The following is a 14,815-nucleotide window of genomic DNA, read 5'->3' on the forward strand; positions in this document are numbered from 1 at the left end:
AAGGTTCTGTTGCTGAGCATAAAACTATTGGGCATGTTTGTAGAAGCTCTTTTGTCAAAGGCAAAGAACTGTTTGGTCACAAAGTCCACTAGAGCTTTGTTCAGCCGCCGGTTACGCCTTGAAGGGCCTTTGTCAGAGCTGTGCTGTTGTTTCTGCAGAGGCTTCATTGCATTTGAAAACCAGACATTCATCCTGGAGCCGGCGTCTGGCCACAGCACAGGAGAGCACTTCATCTACCGAGTGGAGGACCTCCAGCTGACCCCCGGAGCCTGTGGCCACGGCTTTAACTTTTCTTCTGTTGCCCCTGAACGCCACATTCAAAGCCCCCTCCAAACGTTCCATACCAGGGTGAGATCATACTGTGTTTGTTATGCAATCGTTGGATATGATCATTCAAAGCTCCCGTGCTTTACATTTTCACTCCTTCTAAGGGGAGTTTTTCTGGCTAAAATTAGCTTGATGGTAGATGCAGTAAATGGGCATTTGATCAAAGATCAGCAGTTTGGCAGTCGGACCAGGTTGGACAAGTTCTGAGGTTTTTGCCTTGGGTTGACTCATTTTATCCAAAGGCTTATGCAGGATATTTGGCCTGCGATGGGCTCGGAGCAGGTGCGCCATCCATCTGCCACTGTTCCCGAGCATTAAAAACTCCATTTGAGTGGAATTGAAGTGAGACTTGCCAACATACTAAAATGTACAGCAAAGAACCCTGAGATCTGACAAGACGATCAGTTCCACAATAATGGATGAGACACTAAGGAGAGTTTGGCCATGTGACTGACTATTATTTCCCATAATGCTGTGGGTGAGTTTAGACAACGTTGCAGGTGGTTCAGTTGCAGCTGTACCATTTTAAGACATATTAACAACATTTATTTCATTATTTCGTGTATTGATGAGAGTCAAACATAAAACCCACAGAAATCTGATTTTGACTTTGAAAAACATATTTTATTGAATTTTTAACATGCAAAATCTGTCTTCACCTTAGCATAAAAGACACGCTCAGAAGACGACCAAGTACGTGGAGCTGATCATTGTTGCAGACAACAGAGAGGTACAGTATGAACCTCTACTTACAGTAAACACTGTAGGAGCAGCACAGCTTCAGAATTAGGTCAGTGTGCAACGAGCAGTGTGGTCTGGTGGCTGTGGGTTCATGTTGACAGGAAGTTCAGAGCGATTCCCCAGCGTTGGGGAGCAGGAAACAGGAAAAGGCAGGATACGGACGACTCTCCCATAAGCACTGACTCATTGTGGGTTTTCCTGCTGGCAAATCCTCAACTAATGCCACTGGTCCAAATGGGAAGAAAGGAAACAGGGAGTGGGAGAAAAAGGGATCAAGGATGTTGTCGGCCTCAGATTTGAAGAGCAGTTCCAACCGCAGGTGGCTGCGCAGCGGGGTGGAAATGGAAGGACCGATCCAAAGCTGTGCAGGCTGTCATATCTGCCAATATACCTGCTCCCTGTGGTCGTAGCGTTCATCTCTAACGCTGGGAGATTTCTCCACATCCAGGTGGTCACAGCTTGAAAATCTACCTAACAAGAAATTCAGTAGCAGTGCCTGCGAATGTCTGAGTCCTACAAAATACGGGCTTCATGGGAGTTCTGAAGTGTTCTGTGTGGGTCTGCTGTTTGTTTTTCCCTTTTTTTATTTATTTACGAAAATGACTAACCACGGTAGCTTTTAGGGCTCCATGCAAAACAGCCCCTCGTGGGTGTAAATGATGCACCGCTGATTACATGTAATTTTGTTTTCAGTATCAGAAACACGGGAAGGACTTGGAGAAGGTGAAACAGAGACTGGCAGAAATAGCCAATTATGTCGACAAGGTAAAGCATCTCCTGCAGGATCCCGTTTATAATAGAAACCCTGCAGGGTTAATGGGAATGTGTTTCTCGGACAATGCTTGTCATCAGCGTCTCCTCCTCTAGTTTTACAGAGCCTTGAACATCCGCGTGGCCTTGGTCGGCCTGGAAGTGTGGAGTGACTCTGACAAGTGTCCCGTCACCCAGGACCCCTTCGCCACGCTGCACGAGTTCCTGGACTGGCGCAAGGTCAAGCTGCTGCCCCAGAAAGGTCACGATAACGCGCAGCTCATAAGGTGGACGCTTAGTTGTAACGTTTGACCTGAACTGAACTGAACTGAACCTGAGCTTCTAAGGCCCTTCTCTCTCTGCTACAGCGGCGTTTACTTCCAGGGCACCACCATCGGCATGGCGCCCATAATGAGCATGTGCACCGTGGAGCAGTCGGGAGGCATCGTCATGGTGAGGCCCCAGCGCTCGCGCCCTCCACCCTCCGCTTCCTCTGATTCAGCAGCCAACACATGACGGACACATAGGTGCTCATTGTTTTTGGGAGCGGGACGCGTCACGCAGGAAGTCGCGGTTTTAAGCGTTAATTGTATAAACATTCGTGGCTTTGTCGAACGCCCACCTGCACAAATGGATATGATAAAAACAAGGAGCTGAGTCACGCCGGCGCCCTGATGAGGTCAGGCCGGCGGGGGTCCGTGGGGGGACCCTGCGACATCGCTGGAAGGCGGAGCGGAGCAGGCGGCAATTAAACAAACGCATTTCCATTTTCATGAGGCGTGATGAATGGCCTGCGCCAGTTCTCGCAGGGCACGCGTTCAAATCCAAACACATACAGAGTACATTACCTGCCTGCGACGCACGGCGCCGAGGCCAAATCACAAGGCGGGTATCGGGCCCGCGCCTTTATACCCCAGCCCAGATGTGTCCCCGGCATTAACGGACGTGTTTTCCGCTGGCTGGAGCCGCGATGAGCCTCCTCCAGATGTTTGTCCTTCCCATTACTTGCCGGCAGCAGATGGTTTGGGCTGAGAATAAAAAACGTGTCGCCAGTTACAGGGTGGGCAAGTCAAGCCACACGCTAGCATGTGTTAACCAGCTTGAGTTTTAGATGTTGTATATTTAGTCAAATGTGCCTATGTATATGGGAATTATTACATTAAAAGGCTCACAGTAGCTACAGTATAGTACACTGTATATGATTTTATTCTGGGTTATTATGATGATGTCATTGATAAGAACATTTTGGGGTTGTAGTCCACACTCGAGTTCTGATTCCTACTAATGAGTGTGGCTTCATCCTTTTCTGCTGATTCTCATATTCATTTTTTTTTTTCTTTCATGAGGATGCGCTCGAGTGTTTCACACAACGGGCATGCGTTCTTCCCGTGACGGAGGCAGATGAAAAGTTCCCCGTTGCTCCTGTCGTGAGGCAGGGTGCCGCTCCCCGCGTCGCCGCTCTGTAATCAGGGCAGAAAATAGCTCGGCTGCCCTCGACTCCGCCGCGTCCCGTCACTTTCGATGCGATTTTCTCATGTCGGCGGCAGGAGATATTTAAGGAGCACAGGGGCCTGATGAAACGCTGCATCCTGAACATCAAGGATTTACTGACAAGGACATTTTTCCAATTCGAACCTTAGTTACGAGGTTTCCTCGTGTGGAATATAAAATTGAAAGTTTTATACTGGTTTGATTACGTGGTGCTCCCTCTCCACCTTGATTAGTCACTTAATTAACATAATTTGACCCCCCACTCTTTACCTCATAAAGACCAGTTGTCTTTCTATGGGCGTAGTGTTGAGTCAAACAGGAGTAGTTTTATGGAGACGCCGGCTCCACTGGCAGCCGGGGTGATTGGTTCTGCGGGCGTAATGGAATTCAGGCCTTCTTGAGGGGAACGAGTAATCGGAGGAGGATGAGAGAGATGGGACAGTTACTGAACTGTTCTGGGAGTCTGCAGCTTAAAATTGTCTACTTTGAACTTTGCATTATCATTATGGTTATTTTGATTGCCTGTGTTCTTCAGTGGGACTTATTTATCTCCCATAACTTCCAAAGTAACGGCTGCTTCCTGTAAAGTCCCAGTCAGGGGCTGCCCATAATGTTTTACGTGAGCACACTCTGTTCTTCCTCTTAGGACCACTCTGAGAACCCCCTGGGCGCAGCCGTGACGCTGGCACATGAGCTGGGACACAACTTTGGAATGAACCACGACACCCCAGAGCGCGGCTGCGGATGTCGGATGACGGCCGACCGCGGGGGCTGCATCATGACTCCCTCCACAGGGTAAGAGCACGGGGATCCCCAGACTCCTTATTCAGCCTGTTCCAGTCATTCATCCCCTACGTGTGTACAGTATTTAGAGTTCACATTGCTTTGGTGGTTTACCATAATATTCAAATTTCAGTGTGCTCCAGTTTAATTGTTGATACAGTAGGCAAAGTTTGTAGACGCAGCTGGGAGCAGATACAGTAAAACCATAATTGGTGCGCTTAGTTGTGGGTGTGTTGTTAAACAGCAACCGTTTATGATTAATTAGGCTTCACTGGTGGCACAGGTTGGACCTTTGCTTCATTTGTATGTGATGCTTCTTGTTTATGCATGAGAGTGGGCTCAACACACACACACACACACACACACACACACACACACACACACACACACACACACACACACACACACACACACACACACACACACACACACACTAGACGAAAGCAGCTGTTCTAGCATTCTGCTCTCGTGGCCTGGGTCACTGAGATAACAGTGCTGCTGCGAGTGATGGACTCTGCGACTCTTAGTAAACACCGAGCCGATAAGAGGAACAGCACAATAGCAGATTTCACCCGCGGTCCGGTGCCGCCTGGTGAGTCCCACAAGCTGTAGAGGAATGTGGTCAGAATAACTTCCACACTGTTAAGTCACAGATGCTGTTGTCATTAATATGTTTTTACTGAGTTTTCAAAATAAAACGCAGAGCCACCTGTCACACACCATCATCATCGAGTCTGGCTGACTTCTATCCAACACATGGATCTTCTAAAACTGTCTTGTTAAAAAGCAAAAAGCTTTGCGTTTTAAGTATTTTGGTTTGATTTTTGTCACTAGCATTCATCGTGCTCACAATTACACACAGATATTTAGCTTGATTTAGTTCCATATCTCTTATACACTGAAAGCAGAGCAGTGTTTGCCAGGATGAACAGGAGGACTGATTTTAGCAACCAAAGCAGCTTCCAATCTACAACTTGCCATATGTACGTGTTAGTATTGGAGTATTGGCCTCGAACAATAATCCAAGTCGCTCATAGTGTAGCAGGATCAATGTAGTGATGTGCAGGGTGATGTGTAAAGGTTTTATATTCATTCAAATGCTTGTGTTTCTTAAAAAGAACTGCCATTAAATGCAGATTAAAAACAGTTTTGCTTTAAGCAAATCCTGTCACAGAAACAGCAAAGAATCGTGTAAAATAATGAGTTTTTACATGCTGTCAAACTCTGCTGGTTTGTTCAGGCTGCGGCCGCGGTGAGCTCATCCTGATGTCCTCATGCTACAACAATTACTTGGCAGAAGCAAATGCATAATGCACGACGAGCACCGCTGGACGAGAGCGCGGTTTCAAACATGCTCGCACGAGACGTTCTAGTGATGTCATGCAAGGCTGCAAACGGGTTCGAATGAGTCACGGTGTTGCTAAAACCTTGGTAATAAAACAGGTCCATGAAGTAGAGTCCATTTTCAACACTTTGTGCTTCACAACCATGAGCTTGGCTGAGAGAGGACGCCAGTGACCTTTTATTCTGAAACATCATCTGTTTGCTGAGTAAAGGGTGCAGGATAAATCCATACACTCTGGTGACATTTGAAATACTGACTCTGTCTCAGAATCATTTCCCTATTTAATTATTAACATCTATACCTTAAACACTGATTGCAGGTTTTTCTAGAGATAAACTAAAAGATGACCTGAAAAGATGTGATAAAAGCATCTTTTGCTTGAATGTACGTTGTCTTGAACGCCAGAGTTCCTGAATCATCCTGAAAGGGGGATTTTGCAGACTTTCTGGAGCCCACGTTTGAGCCTGACTCGGCGGGTTATCTCCCAAATTGAATTTTGTGAACTACCAGCCCGAATTCACAAGTTTCCTGTTGACAAAACCAATAATTTCACAAACCAATCTAGAAGTCATTTCCCCCAACACAGATCTGCTTCTCTCCCCTTTTTTTCATATTAACAACCTCCTTTGACCCTCGGCTCGATGCCCTCGGAATGTTAAACGCATCATTGTAACTCGTTTGACTGTGTGTTTGGGATACTCCACGGCTTAGACTTGCTAATGGAGGAGAGGACAGCCTGCATCTAAATGACGTGATTATCAGTGACGCTGCCAGCTGCAATCAGGGCCATGGCACAGTGCGAGAGATCTCTGCAGAGAGGTGCTTTATGCCTGGGTAGACAGGCGAGGCGAGGACGCAGCGCCTCCGTTTGTCTTTTATCTGCCTCAGTAGTAAAACAGGAAGGCAAACACAAAGAGCCAGAGACAAACAGGAGAAAGATGACAAGGAGGGAATTATTTAGGTGCACATGGGTGTCAAAGACGGGGGGGGGCGGCGTTGAGGGACAGAGGAGCAGAGCCGATGGTGACATTTTGAAGTGGGAATATCTTAGAAGTTGAAGTAAGAGTTGCATCATATGAAAGTGGGGAGGAAGCTCAAACGTACTTTTTTTGGTGTCTGTGTGTGTATAAATGGGAAGAAAGCTGGAACACAGCAGGGAGCGGTGGGTGGACTCGCAGGCAGGGAGGTTAGCACTTTGTCAAGATGGGGAGGGAGCTCGTGCTATTTCCTGGCCCGGAACACGGAGTGCGAACGGGGTGAGGAGGTGGAAAGCGCGAGGCAGCGCTCGTTACTGGACGCCGCTATTCAAATGGGGCTTGTTTAGATTTTCCGCCTGCTATTTAATCACCGCGGGCCTCTGCCCGAGCTGCAGCCTTAGCATTTGCTGGAAAGGTCAGACGCGTCTCCCCTGCTTAGTGCGGCCTAAATGCGTGTCAGTGTCTGGTGCAGCTTAAAGAGCGAGAGACGAGACAGGAGACAAATCTGAATCCCGTTTTAAATAAAAACAACCTTTCGCACGTAGTTTTGTAGTAAGTGCACGGTCTATGCAGTAGCTGCTGATCTGCCTGAGCATCTCATCTAGTTGCTTATTCATATTATTCATGCTTATTGAAATGTGTGTGCAGCTGTATTAGTTGCAGTGTCAGCTCCAGACCCTTAAATCTGTGTTAAGGCCGTTTGTTTATTGTTTAGTTGCAGCTAAATGTGCAAGCAGCTGTATTATAACTGTTTTATTCGATTTTGACTATTACACCTCTCTTAGTTTTCCATGAGGCCATTTCTCTTTGTTATGTCAAATAATTGTTTTTAGAAACCTGTGGCTGTTTTCTTTGATAAGATTTATATTACTGTGTTACAATATAATAAAAATCATAAAAGTCTGCCTGACAATTAGAACCGAGGCTCATGGGCCCAGTGTGGATCAGCATGTGTCCATCACTGTGTCCCATGGGACCACAGCCTCCGCTGTCCGGCCATCAGCCTCCGATGACTTCTCTCACTCAGAGACCTCCGCTCTGAAAGGTCAGCGCTGGGTCAAGCAGCCTGTGTCAGACGTACTACCACTAATTCCGACTCTCCTCTGAACCCACCGGCCTCGCGTGCTGAGGAGATGGAGCTGCGCATACGGCTGCAGATCAAGGAAAAGCTGCTCGATGCACGAGTGTCTCGGTCTTTGAGAACTCGACTGGATGTTACGAGATCATTTTGTGCGGCTGTCACCTTTGCTTTCTTTCTATTTTAGTAAAGCTGTAGCTCTGTATATTAGCAGGGACCAATATGTTTGCAGAGTGAAAACAGTATGTGTTATATATCCTCAGTGCTCAGTTAGTTGGAGCTGTCAGGAGGAGGCGACCGGTGCCAATGCAGAGCGGGTGACAGGGTAACACACATGCGTAACATCGCGTGACACTGCTGGTTACATTCTATTCTCCTCGTTCCCATTGTGGGCGGAATGTTTGCCTTTCCAGCAGTAATGACCGCCAATAGGGCAAAACTAATTAGATTTGGCGTAACTATTCAAACTATTTGGTTCCACCCAGAAACCTCCACCTGGAGACGGCGCTGGGCGTTAAGCTAATATTATCCAGGGAAACCCAGACCCTCGCTGCAGTTAATTTCCTGAACGGCAGAGCAGCCATGTGGTCTCAGCTGTGATAATACAATACACGCATTCAGCGGGGGTTTATTGCGGAGTCATGTGAGCACCTTGCAGCTGTTCCTCCATGATTTAATGCTGATTTATGGCCTTTTCTATTGAAAACTGCTGACTGTATTAAACACATCCATATATTAAATTCTTTGTTTTCTGGGGTTTCCGGCGGACTCATCTGTGTGTGTGTGTGTGTGTGTGTGTGTGTGTGTGTGTGTGTGTGTGTGTGTGTGTGTGTGTGTGTGTGTGTGTGTGTGTGTGTGTGTGTGTGTGTGTGTGTGGTTATCAGCCTTGGTCTTTCCTGTAGTGCTGTTTGATGCGTCTGTTGTATGTTGTCTGTTGAGTGTGGTGCCTGGGTGCAGGGCAGCAAAGCAGCAGATGAGGGCAGACTGAGACACACTTGTTGTTGTTGGGGGAATTAAAGCATTATACACACAAAGCACTCAAAGGGGGACAGTCTGAAAGAAGGGGCTGCGGCGGTTTCACCCGGGGGCAGCCGTTGGAAGAGGATGTTTTCTGTGTTCCTGGAAAGTCCATGTTTCTTCAGAGGGAAACAAACACGTTTCTCTACCATTGAATGCATCCACTGTTCCCTCTCGAGTGCCCTCAGGAGGTTCCTCCCTGTAGTCGGCTAACAGCAGTGAAACATCCATGCAATTGCAGCAGCCCGGGAGAGCATCACCCCCTTTTTAAGAGCCCAGTCGCCCCTTTGCTGCGTGAGCGTGCGCGGGACCCGTTTCCGCCGGCAGTCGTCAGATGCAGCCGCCGCCTCGGCCCCACGTCTGCGCCCCCTGCATCCTGCATGCTTTCACTCATTCTGCGAGTCTGTGCCTGTCACCGCCGTATTTTCACTCATGCCTCATAATATTTTTTTGTTTTCCGTGCTCTGTCTGCATTCACCCCCCCTGGTTATTTCTGCTGCTTGCTTCCCAGATTCACAGAAGCTCACTGTAGCAAAAGGAGCATCCCCTCTGGCTTTACAGCAGTTATTGGCTCATCACACCGTCTCATCTTTAGTCATAACATTTTTCCCATTTCCAATATGAAATCCAATTTCTCTCCTGTCTAAATTAGACATTAGTCAGCACTTCAGGTGAGCCAATACAGTACAAGGGAGTGAAAGTAACATGTAGAAATGATGGTTTGGGCCTTTCAAAATACACCTATCTCCACAGCTAACACAACCTCACTGAGATAAAGCGTCCTGGGTGGAAACGTATCAGGAACAACATGTTCTCAGCGCTTGTTGTCCCATTTACATGTAGCAAACTGGTTGCACTGGTGCCTTAAACTGCAGCAATGGACTCTAAGTGTGCGGTACTGCGCGAACCCTGAAGCCTTTTATTTTTTTAAAGCAGAACGATTAAGGCCACTTTTCGTTGTTATTTTGGCTTCAGATCGATAAAAACACACGTGAAGCAGCATTTACCTCGTCTCGAGCAGGTTGCGGAACTTTTAATAGCGCCTCATTCCTTCTCTTCAGTCAACCGTGCCTGTCCTTTTCTGTTCCAGGTATCCGTTCCCAACAGTGTTCAGCACGTGCAGCAAGAAGGACCTCGCGGCCAGTCTGGAGAAAGGCGTGGGCATGTGTTTGTACAACATGCCGGAGGTCAAGGTGCTGTACGGCGGACAGAAGTGCGGCAACGGCTACGTGGAGGAGGGCGAGGAGTGCGACTGTGGGGAACCAGAGGTACCGTCTCAGTGCAGCAGCCTTTGATTCCCACCTGCTCCACTGGAGTGGATCTGTCTGCACCACTAAGGCACCACTGGCCGCTTCGCGTGAATATGAGAAAATGAAGCAGAGCATGAAAGAGATAACAAACAAAAGTTAAAATTCAAGAGATTGTCAGAAAATCAATTTAAGGCTTTGGTGAGTCAAGATTCAGTGGGAAAAAATTGCTATATTAATATTCATAAGTAAGACGATAGTTAGGAAAGTCCAGATGTGCACTTTTGTAAGACATTTTTCAAACGAACAACTGTGACGGTCCTGTAGGCAGCCATCCAGAACCAGAACCACAGCTCAGCCCCGTAATATAGCGCAGCATCCTGACACTGACACAGCCTAAAAGCACTCAGAGCCACGGAAAGCTGAGGGAACCAAGGCCACTGACATAAATGCTTTATTTACATCAAACCTTGTCTCGCACATGTGCCGCACAAACGCTCTGACAGCCGCCGTGTGGACTTTAGATCCCTGCTGAAGGCCCATTAATCAAACCACTGTCCAACTTTGTGACAAAGACCAAACAGTGTAATCGGGTTGGAGCTGAAGAGCGCTTTCTCTGAACTGCCACAGCTGGACACGCTCTGATGGATTGGCTCCACCCACGAGCGCGTTGTTTTCAGTTTGTAGTTTGGAACGCGACTGCCCCACGCAACAGCGACTCAAACAATTAACAATATTTGACGTCTGCCACATCGGATGCTTGTTATTTACTAAATTGAATACAGATTGATGTAGTTTTTCAAATAGTCAATATTTCAACATTTAGACTTTATTTGACTGATGTGACATTAATATTTACCTAGTGTTTTGTGGAACACTATACATTTTTATTGGGATCCTAATTAATAATCAGAGCATGTGCTGACGGCATCAGCTGACGATATGAAATGTTGACTGTATCTGGTAAATGCCAGCAGCTCGCAGAGGGCACATAAATCACACAATAGTCTGGGTTTTTAAGCAATTACCAAAGGAACAATAATTAATCTGTCGCCGACATAATTTGCTTTTGGTGATGTTTGTTGTTTTGTGCCTGAATAAGCAAGAAGAGAGAAAGAGATGCCAAAAAAAATGTTTTTCATATTGTGGTGTTTTGCCAACTGGGACTGACGTCCCACATGGAGCTAAGTCATGGTGAATTAACATTTTAACCTGACTAAATCAACAATACGTTGGGTTGTTTAGCTAAGTGATGTTTGTTGTTCATCCTTTGGATGCAACTGTAGGCGCTATTGTAACAGAGCAAATGTCCGAAATCATGACGACACACTGGAGCTTCTGCTTGTTTGATCTTTGCTCTGACGTGAGCCCATTATGTGTGTCAAAGAGTTAGAGCAAACTTCTAAAACCAGCCATCACCTGAAAACGGGCCGTGCAGCTGCGTCCACAACAAACCTCTATTACCTCTAGTCTGACAGAGGACGAACGACACGTGGAGCTGTTTTCTGCAGGATGCATGACGCTATTTGAAAAATAAAACTGATGTGTCATCCGCTATAAGATAAACTTTGAAACTGATCCCTGAAGTCTGTTCCTGCATTTCCTCCATTTCAGCTCCGCTCTTCTTGTCGTCTTCTGCCGGCAGCCTTGTGATCTTGTCATTTCGGTGAAATGGCCACAGTTTTTTGTCTCTTTAGGGCTTTCAAATCCCACTTCTGCGTCTGTCCATGATACTCTAATTGTCAACTGTCTCACATCTCTCCACGATCTAAATCAGCACAGACTCTCTAACTGCTACATCTGATTTCGATCTTCTGCCTCTCTGGCTCAAGGCACTAAAGCGACTCCTCCACAGAGCAGAGATCTCATGAATTCCCAAATGCTTGAGCTTCAGTTAACGGCTCCACTCAAAGGTCTTTAGGTCCAAGTACTGTAAGTAAGGCTGGGATCCCAGACAGGAAGCGTGCCCCCCCTGACCTGGAAACGATCCCATGCTGATTGTATCCACGTGTTAACGGCGTGCAACCCTTGTTTTCTTCCCCCTGTTGCAGGAATGCATGAATCCCTGCTGCAATGCCACCACGTGCACGCTCAAGGGAGACGCCGTGTGCGCCCACGGCCAGTGCTGTGAAGACTGCAGGGTGAGGCCTACGCACCTGACCATAGAACCAGCTTAAAGATATTTGGAATTTCATTTTCAAAGCTTTAATCTTCAAATGAGAGTTTTTCATTGAAGCAGTTAATTTGTTTCTGGTAGCTTATTAAGAGAATCACAAAAGCCTGCCCTATTTAAATCCATAATTTAGCTAATTTCATTCGATTTATCTTTTCCATCTTATTGTAATTATCTCAACAGGAAGATTTTTAGCCTAAGAAAGGTTGGTGTGCATAGAGTTCATGTCCAACAAGTTATTCATGTTTTTTTTTAATTCTCAAATGTGTCATTTTTTAAAAGAAACTTTTCCTGAATGTGTGATTAAGGGCGTTTTCTCCTTTAAAATTGGACTGGTCTGTATGTGATTTAGATGTTGAAACACTGGTAAAAGTGTCACCAGTTCTCAAATCGTTTTACATCAGTAATTAACTAATGAACCTTGAATTTGATTAACTTGCTGATCTTATAATCTTTGCGCAACAGCATCATTCATTCACCAATGTTTAGTCCAGTGCCAACGAGCATATGTCATAATTTCAGTTTGCTAAAATGAGATGAAATCATAAACCCTGATTACAGATTGATTGTTGTTAAAAGCTCTGTGTGTGTGTGTGTGTGTGTGTGTGTGTGCACAGCTCAAGCCTGCCGGCACCCTGTGTCGAGAGTCCAGTAACTCATGCGACCTGGCAGAGTTCTGCACCGGTGCCAACCCTCACTGCCCGGCCAACGTTTACCTGCACGACGGCCACGCCTGCCACAGCGTGGAGGGCTACTGTTACAACGGCATCTGCCAGACTCACGAGCAGCAGTGCATCACGCTGTGGGGAGCAGGTAAACGAACGAGAGAGCGCTGGTCCTCGCGTACAAGCGCGTTGGTGTCGTTTTGTGATCAGCGTCCTCGTTCGTTCAGGAGCCAAACCCGCTCCGGGGATCTGCTTCGAGCGAGTCAACTCTGCGGGGGATCCTTACGGGAACTGTGGGAAGGACTCCAAGGGCTCCTTTGCCAAGTGCGATGTGAGGTAAGACTGCAGCTGTGCTGATGCGGTGGAGGTGCAGTGAAAGTACAAAGCCAGCTGATTAGCCTAAGTGGAGTCATTAGCCGCCGTCATTACTTTGTGGAATATGGCACAATCTTCAAACAGAAGTTTCAATGGATGAAAAAAGTCATTTAAGAAAGATAGGAGCTAATTATGATCTAAGGAAGTATTCATGAATCATTTCATGCTATTCTTGTTGCCTAATTGTTCTAAAGATCTTCCCCCTTTGGTTGAATTGAGCCCTTTGTTAATTTATGTAATAGCTTTAATGACTGGAGTTGCAGCTGGCATTTCATCTTCCTCCCCAGTTGTTAGATTTGCCTGCGATTCACAGGCCTTCACTCTTTGTTGTTTTTATTGTTATTGATCGTACAGGGACGCACAGTGTGGTAAGATTCAGTGCCAGGGTGGAGCCAACCGGCCCGTGATCGGAACGAACGCCGTGTCCATCGAAACCAACATCCCGCTGCAGGAAGGAGGCCGCATCCTGTGCCGCGGGACGCACGTCTACCTGGGTGACGACATGCCGGACCCCGGCTTGGTCCTGGCCGGGACCAGGTGTGGAGACGGCATGGTGGGTGTCAGCCTGGACAGTCACGAAGTGAAAGAGGAAATGAGGACCTGAAACTCACAGTCTAGTAGCTCTCATGAGATGCTGAGAGGAGAGCAGGAGAAGGGAAATAAAGAGGGAATAAACCACAGTGCATTTGCTTGCGGTGTGTGTGAGTGTGTGTGTGTGTGTGTGTGTGTGTGTGTGTGTGTGTGTGTGTGTGTGTGTGTGTGTGTGTGTGTGTGTGTGTGTGTGTGTGTGTGTGTGTGTGTGTGTGTGTGTGTGAGTGCATCCTCTGTGTAAAATGGACGTCTGCCATGTCGGCCCGTCTCTCGACCGCAGCCTCTGAAATCGCGCTCCTCACATTATGTGGAAACGTTGAGGGCCTGAAGGTGGGTCTTTTGTCGCGCGCCTTTGTTCTTCCTCAAAGAGCGGCTCTGTTTTCCCTGCCAGTCACGGCATTAGACTGGCAGCACGCGTGGCAATTTGATGAAGATTAGAGCTAAAACCTGCTTTCCCTAATGCAGGCCTTATTTTCCACATAAAAGCAGCATCTGGCTTTTTCCAGTCGGATGCTGTGTTTTAGATCTGGCTGTTGTGTCGTCGCCTCAACCACAGCCCGCTGAGAGTTGTGATTGGGGTTCTTCAGCCAGGCGGATTCATCACACACTCCCGTATTTTCACCGTACGAGCGGTGAACGTGCTGCTGTTGTTGCTGCTTCACGCCTAATGACCCGCTCCCTCTTGTAGGTGTGCCTGAACCGCCAGTGCCAGAACGTCAGCGTCTTCGGAGTGCACGACTGCTCCGGGAAGTGCAACGGACGTGGGGTGAGTGCAAAGAACCCGTTGGCTCAATAGTTAGTGTTAAATTATGCACCATAGCCTGTGACGCGGCGTTAAGAGCCTGTAAGGACGCTTTTATCGTCCGTTTAGTCACCGCATGACTTTTAATTGGCCACAGATGTATTTAAGTCACAGCTTCATTAGCCAGTGATGAAGGTGGGACATGTTGCATCTGTCCAGGTGACGACATGAGCGCTTGAGTTATTGAAAAATGTTTTCCCTTCGAAACATGACTTCCCTCCTGCATAAATATCTGCTAAATCAATTTGTGTGTCATTTTCACAGACACCTTGTACGAGCGCTGACTGACAAACAGTCATTTTCTGAATTCCCTGAAGAAAAATAGAGAATATTGTTTGTCTTACGGCCAACTTGCTTCACTGCACCGCGTTTTTTGAGGATTAATCAGATCTAACTGTAATTATTGACACTTCAAATACGCGATGAATCCTACATCACACACGTTTTTCCATG

The 14,815-nt window shown here is 47.0% G+C and overlaps 1 protein-coding gene across 3 annotated transcripts in view; it reads left to right on the top strand.

Annotated features, from left to right (window-relative positions):
* Positions 1 to 14,815, top strand: part of adam12b (ADAM metallopeptidase domain 12b) — a 41,992-nt gene that overhangs the window by 20,095 nt on the left and 7,082 nt on the right. For all 3 annotated transcript variants that reach the window (XR_005898698.2, XR_005898699.2, XM_029175784.3), the window contains exons 6-17: positions 159 to 348; positions 992 to 1,057; positions 1,762 to 1,833; positions 1,936 to 2,105; positions 2,187 to 2,271; positions 3,956 to 4,104; positions 9,600 to 9,777; positions 11,808 to 11,897; positions 12,547 to 12,742; positions 12,822 to 12,930; positions 13,324 to 13,522; positions 14,249 to 14,326. Coding sequence is in view for 1 of the 3 variants with exons in the window: in XM_029175784.3 (XP_029031617.1) it covers positions 159 to 348; positions 992 to 1,057; positions 1,762 to 1,833; positions 1,936 to 2,105; positions 2,187 to 2,271; positions 3,956 to 4,104; positions 9,600 to 9,777; positions 11,808 to 11,897; positions 12,547 to 12,742; positions 12,822 to 12,930; positions 13,324 to 13,522; positions 14,249 to 14,326 (1,582 nt within the window). In the remaining 2 variants the exon portion in view is untranslated. The remainder of the gene's footprint in view (positions 1 to 158; positions 349 to 991; positions 1,058 to 1,761; positions 1,834 to 1,935; positions 2,106 to 2,186; positions 2,272 to 3,955; positions 4,105 to 9,599; positions 9,778 to 11,807; positions 11,898 to 12,546; positions 12,743 to 12,821; positions 12,931 to 13,323; positions 13,523 to 14,248; positions 14,327 to 14,815) is intronic.

Source organism: Betta splendens, chromosome 15, assembly GCF_900634795.4.
Source record: "Betta splendens chromosome 15, fBetSpl5.4, whole genome shotgun sequence".
NCBI lineage: Eukaryota > Metazoa > Chordata > Actinopteri > Anabantiformes > Osphronemidae > Betta > Betta splendens.